At 27.6% G+C, this 7,013-nt stretch overlaps 1 protein-coding gene across 1 annotated transcript in view; it reads right to left on the bottom strand.

Moving 5' to 3' along the window:
• Nucleotides 1-4,555: 4,555 nt before the first annotated feature.
• The window catches only part of LOC148232135 (uncharacterized), a 76,307-nt gene continuing 73,849 nt past the window's right edge, over nucleotides 4,556-7,013 (bottom strand). Inside the window, exon 6 of the mRNA XM_088192346.1 lies at nucleotides 4,556-4,874. Coding sequence (XP_088048472.1) covers nucleotides 4,729-4,874 — 146 coding nt within the window. The 3' untranslated portion in view covers nucleotides 4,556-4,728. The remainder of the gene's footprint in view (nucleotides 4,875-7,013) is intronic.

The raw sequence follows: 7,013 nt of genomic DNA, 5'->3' as shown, positions 1-7,013 counted from the left end.
GTTTTATTTAACGTAATTTCCCCTTTTGGAAAATAATTATAAAATTAATTTATTAATATAAAGTACATAACATGTAAAGTCTATATTTATAAAATGTGTTTTTAAATAGTTGCTTGTAGATACAGTAATAAAATCACTTAATAAATTATACACTTTGTATTAAATTATAATTTATTATTTATAAAAGCGTCAAAGTCGCGGTGTCTTATTAAAAGCAATGAAATCGCTGCTTCCATGATTTTCCTTTTTAAATCGAATTGATCAATATACAATACAATCAAATCTAAATTAAATAGAGTAAAGTAAACACGAACAAACAATTTTGATAACAATAAAAAAAATATATTTAAAACTAAAAATATAATAAAAATTTTAAGCCAGCTCTAGCTGTGGTGACATCTATTGGTTATAAATTATATTATAAATATTAAATAGATGTCATCGATTTCCAGAATTTTAGTCTGGTAGTTATTCATTATATGTAATTGATTTATTTTTGGTACATATTTACCCCATTGTAACGCATTACTCTTACGCATATAAGGTATTAATTATGGATACTGGGCTATAGACCTGAGTTATATAGCCATAGCTTACTGTTTTCCCATTACGAATTGATAATAGAACATTCTCTCATGGAAAGAATATAATAACATGCCTATTTTTTGCAGAGTTAGCATTTATGAAAATTCGAGTTAATGCAATGTATGCTGATTTTTGTTTTCAGGCGCGTCTTCTTGTTCTCCTCACAAGAGTAATTTCTAAGTAGCCAGAATGCGATTACCATTACCATTCCCCCATATTCTTATACCACTCACATATCTTATCCGTTTTCTTGAATTAATTATTGATGTTAAAGACCATCATTAGTTTCCCGCCAGCTTACTCGAGTGTGGCTGTCAGAAGCCAACGGAATAACACCGAGCGTGCGTTCGATTTGTCTCAAGCATATTAACCATACCAGTAGTTTTTTTGAGCACGTCCCAAATATATCAGAACAAGCTGCAAGAAGATATTCATGTCAAGACTATCCACAGTTGGATAAAATTAAGTTCTAAAGTACTTCTCGTAAATTCAATATAAAGACAAGCAAGGCGTATTTTTGTAGGCGCTGAAAAAACGGACTAGCCCCTTTAGTAGAAGAAAAAATTGGATCAGCCAGGCGCAACAAATTGGTTGTGATGGAAGTTTTACCAAAGCATCAACTGCGAATGCTCCTAATGTTTCACAAGATATCTTGTCACTATTCAGGGAATACAATTAAACTGACTTATGTAATAAAACTTATACCTCATACACATATAATAAAAAACGTGCAATGAGTAATGTCGGTTTTATTATATTTTTAAACAAAGCAAAACAAAATTATATATAACATGAAGGTTACGAAAAAAATATACTGTGGTTTAATTAAGATGCGTGGTTGTTTTTCCAGCAGCGAAGAAAATAATGTGATGTTCCGCGTTGTGACGTGTTCATTTACTGTAACGCGGTTTGAAAGCGTGCTAATTTTAGGAATCGCTTCTTATAGTTATTATTACTTTGTTTATTTATTTGTTTGCGTTTTTCTCAAGGTCCATTGATATTGAGCTGTAAACATATGGTGTATAAGCCCTGGCACTTTGGTTGATGATAAACCGTTGGTCAGCTATCAGATAAATCATCAGTGGCTGGTTGTGACAAAAAAGAGGTCGGTGCCAGTGATCCAAGCTTTTAAAACTAGCAATAGAAAATTATACTTGATTTGTAGATTATTATTATAATAAATATTGTCATGAGTTTTTGTCATACGTATTCCATAATAACTTACTTTTGAAATAAATAAAATACACCATTTTGCATGCAATGAGGCGCATTTTTGACATTTTGTACCGTATGCTTTATATATTATAAACCGACAGTAAAATTAGTTAAACTACTGGTGTTGCTGATCGTTTCTTTTGCAGGTGTAATACCGCAAAATGAAAAAGTAATGTTGAATTTGAAGTACCTCATTATTATTTTGTGGCTCTGAGTTATTTGATAGGACAGCTATCAACTATTGGATATGTGTTGTCCTTGTAGTGATAGATATTCCTGTCATGGTTTCTGTATGGGTAAATATCTGAATTTTATTGCGTGAATCGGAATCCCGAATATAATAAATGTCCTGGACGGGTTTATATTTATATTTGAAGGACTTTTTTGCATTACCATTAATTCTAGTTAAATATCACTTATATGATATTTGTTATATGACACATTATTGGTATAAAATAAAATACAATGTATTTGGCAATATATTTATTTGTTTATCAATCATTGATAAATGAGCATTGATGATAAAAAAACATACTTTGTAACACAAGACATAAAATGAATATTTCTATACTTCACGACATGCAACACTGAAAATTTAATTTTGATAAGTATGTATTAGATATTTTTTTATATATCTATATATAATATAATAACATATATTTATTGTTGTAGTACATATTTCAACATATATAAACATCTATTTATTTTTGCACGCAATATGGAAGTAACAAAACTTATTTAATGATATGTTTTCCTTTCTTTAGCTACCATTCGTTAAAACCCATACTTTTCATTCATATAAAACGTACGATCTTATCGTTCATACTATAAAATATATTTTTATTTTTACATTGATAAAATCCAAACAATTCCGCCATTATTATTTATATATAGCAAATAAAAAATATTTTTTGCCTATAACATAGAAGATGCGTAAAAACTTCGTTCTTTCATACAATATCGTTCCAACCCTGAGTCGTTTATAATTTTTAGATATGTACTTATCTTTAAGAATAATCGCTTTCTTTTTTAGTCGTTAACTATATAATGTATCGAGTTAATTAATCACGAATCTTCATATGAATATTCAGTGCAAGTTTCATTTTTTTACAATATATCCATATTTAATAATATAAAATCTAGCTTACACGTAGTCATAAGTTTCTTTTGGAACGAAGTCGCGAAAATTCAGTAGTATTAGTAATAGTAGTAATATGCCTTTAAAAAATATGTATGTATTTATATACACGCCAGAAATTAAATTCACTCGTACGCTAGCAAAAAATAGGAACAAAGAAACGAAAAGGATAAATTGTATGCCATTTCAGAAAAATTCTGACAGGACGCCATTTGATATTCTGCCCGCGTACTCAAGATAAAGAACAACACTTTTGCGAATTTAATACCTTTCCCTGATGATAATGTTCTTATTCAGCGTCTGTGCTAAATATGGATTGACACAATTTCAATGATCCTATCAATATTTAGTACATATTTATTTTAGTTATATTAATATATCTATTCAGTGAAAGCACCAATAATTTATTTGCACAAAAAATATTCTGATATTTATTATATTAATAGCAATGTTTAGAATATGTAAATAAAAGTATCTTATTTTTATTATAGTTTAAAACATTACTGTGGGCTTATTTAATGAATGGATAATCATATGGGTATTCGAAATATTATTTTTTCAGATATGAGTAGTAGCCAATTATTTTCTAAAACTGTTGAATTTTCAATAAAAATGGCATCATAACGAAATTACTGAAATAATTGCTCAATAATTTTAAATCATGATTTATTAGTTTCAAAGATTTATTCATTTTCATGGAAGTGCCTTTAAGAGCCAAGACCAAAATAGCATAATCGTTCGAATGTCATGTTTTTTGTTAATGTTATTTTATATTATAACGGTATAGTACAGTACGATTTTATCATATTTTCTTACAGTTTCAATCCATAGAAAACGACCAGAACTGCATTGAAACAACTTTTAGATTTTGCACCATGATAATGCACTGGCTTGAGTTTTTTACGACTATATATAAGATAAAGATAAAATCGCCCAGTTAGCTAAATATTTTACCAAATAATGCATTTCACAGATGTTTTGCGAATTATAAAAAACTATAAAATACATAAGTCCCTATCAGATATAATCCATAAGTATATTAATTCTGATATAGAAATTAATGTTTTTTTCCTAAAGATGAAAATTGTCGTTATTTTTTTTATCATACCTGTTCTGAATTTTATTATGTCAATTAAAATGTTTTTGTTTTGCTTTATATATTTACATAAGACTAAGAATAATACAAAGAAAAGCACATACACGTCGAGCCGAGTAAAGCGAATCGTCACAAGTTCTAACAGAGATAGCGCAGATGCACTTTATATTTTGGTTATGTAAATGATTTTGTAATTGTGAATTCCAAAAATTAAAAACGTGATTCTCGCAATTTATTATTTTGGTATAATGAATAATAATTAGACTAATTTAAAACATCAATCCTTTCAGCGAATAGATAAATATAAGAATATGTATTTTAAATATATATATATGTTTATTAAATATATATGTAATAATTACACATTGGCCAGTCAATTATATTAGATATAATAATATACATATAACAACGTTAATTATGCGTTAAACAGTCATCATACGTACGTTATGATATTATGATATGTTATGTCATAAGATTAATTTTAAATTTATATCTGTACAAAATATACCCTTGATATAATATTTTTTTTTTAACTTTTTAATTATTTAGATTTACACATAGTTAACACATATATACGTACGTTTATATAAGTGTCATATATCGACGTAAATAATAACATACAACATTCATTAGTAATTGAGAACGTAACGCGCTAGCTAGTGGATAGTTTACTAAGACGTATTTTGAAAAGCTATCATTCGCTCGTTATCAGTTCGTAGAGGATGTAGAATAATATGATACACTTGTAGTCGAATCCGATCGATGTGGAAGAAGACGAAGACATGTCGTTGTAGATTACTTCCGGCGTTGTGGTTTCCTGTTCCTCGGCTACCACATCCACTGCGAAAGAGAATAAGGCAAATTTAATACGACGTCGGTAAAAGGGGAAATTTGGGAGTGCGAATAAATTTTATGGCTTGATAGACAAGTTGATTAAAATAAAACAGAAGGATATTTTAAAAGTAAAATAGAAAATAGATTGTATTTATATCGAAATCTATGTCGAAAAAATGATAAATTACAACTGATCTGTAAATTAAAAAAAATAATAGTGCATTATCTAGGTATTATATTATTACATTTAAACATAACTTATTTCCTTATTGAAAGTAAGAATTATTTTTGTGCAATTTGAACCATCTGTGATCTGTAAAGGCTCAACTTTTTTATAACAGCATATGGTATGTAACCTGGACAAGATATTAAATTGTATAATACTTTACAATCCATAAAACATTTTAAAAGTATTTTATTTTCGGATTTAGTTATGATCTATTTTTAATGTATGTGTCATATATATATGTCTGTTAAAATTATAGATGACTTATTTATTTATAACATGAGTTATTTATTTTTTAAACTCATAACATTGTTTTCCCTTTTTAAAACGTCGTTGTTTTAAATTGAAGTCAGTAGGCCATTTATTTCAGCACCAAATTAAATCATTAATGAATTTCGCATTTACACTATTAATAAATAATTAACGCATAAAAATGTTTTATTTAATAATAACTCTATGTTTGTGTTGTATATTATTTTATGACTACGTTTGTGCCTAAATTTCGAATTGACGTTAATTATTGTATTCAGAGATAATAGTCACATCACTTTTATCATTAAATGATAATATATATTAGAACCAATTATAGCAGAAAGGCTATTAGTTTAAGTAATACCCGAAAGAAGTCTCATTTGTAATGAATACATTATTCATAAATTTGTTAATCTTTCACTTAGTCTTGTAAAGATTTATGTATTCCATTATAGATTACACATTTACTATATCTATATAATTTAAGTGAGAAATGTGATAATTTACATTAATATACTTAGCATTTATATTCATTATAAGAAAGATATTTTATAGGTTTTCGTTAATCTTAATTTAATTTGATAAATACTGCATTAATATTTAAATAGTACATAGTTGCTAATTCAATTTAATTGCTAAAGGATTATTTTATACTCATTCTACATTTAATAACATGTCATTTAAAAGACAACACCATTTATATATACTCAATAAGTTTTGTAATCAAAATTTTATCTTATATTTAATTCGAGTTTTTCGATATTTTTGCCAGAAAAAAAGTCTAACGCTTTGTCAAAACATATTGATCTCTATAAGTTGGAGCATATTTATAATTCTCGGTTCAGACGTTTACAAATATTATAACGGATTTGATCACACAAATGATATTACAAACATAAAGGAACTTATACACATATAGAATAAACTTGTGAAGGTATTATGGAGCGTTTTCGTGTTACACATTACACGGAAGATTTCACATCCGAAATATTTTCCAGGAACGATTCGATAGTTCTGCGCTGAATTCCTACATCAATAAATTCAATTTCCTATAGAAAACAGCCAGAGTGAAAATCTCTCTCTGACTACAAATCCTTTATGCGTATTATATCTTTGTACACATGTGTATATATTTTTTCGAATATAAATTATGAATTTTTACGTAAGCGGTAGTCGCGAGATCCAAACAAAACCCAAATCGGTTAAAGGGATTTCGTCGAGCTACGTCATAAATCATGGATTTTTCTCGTTTGCTTTAATGTCGGGAGTGAAAGGATATTCAAGATTAACGTATTTTGTTGTGTTATCCAGAGTACATGATAAAAGCTATCGATGGGAGATGGCACTACTTGCCGTTTTTTAATTTGTCTGCTAGAAGGTACCGTAAAGAAAGCAATAAATAATTAAAATAAACGGAAATGTTTCTTTACCGACACTTGGCAAAGTAAAGACGTGAAAGCAATGTAGCTCGCAATTTCTTGTGTAGTGAAAACTGCACAAAAGTGTTAATATGTATAATATAAGCAATTGCTAAGAAAAGTCAAGAAATATAGATCATTTGCAAAAAATGCAATATATATATGAATTAATAAATATTATTAAAAAAAATTAATGGCGTACTTAAAAAGAACATGTAAGACATTTTTTACGAGAATAACATAAATATA

This window comes from Plectrocnemia conspersa, unplaced genomic scaffold (genome assembly GCF_051122295.1).
Source record: "Plectrocnemia conspersa isolate PC_06_02 unplaced genomic scaffold, ASM5112229v1 ptg000009l, whole genome shotgun sequence".
NCBI lineage: Eukaryota > Metazoa > Arthropoda > Insecta > Trichoptera > Polycentropodidae > Plectrocnemia > Plectrocnemia conspersa.
The sequence above is the reverse complement of the archived record's forward strand: the minus strand, read 5'-3'. Positions and strand labels throughout refer to the sequence as shown.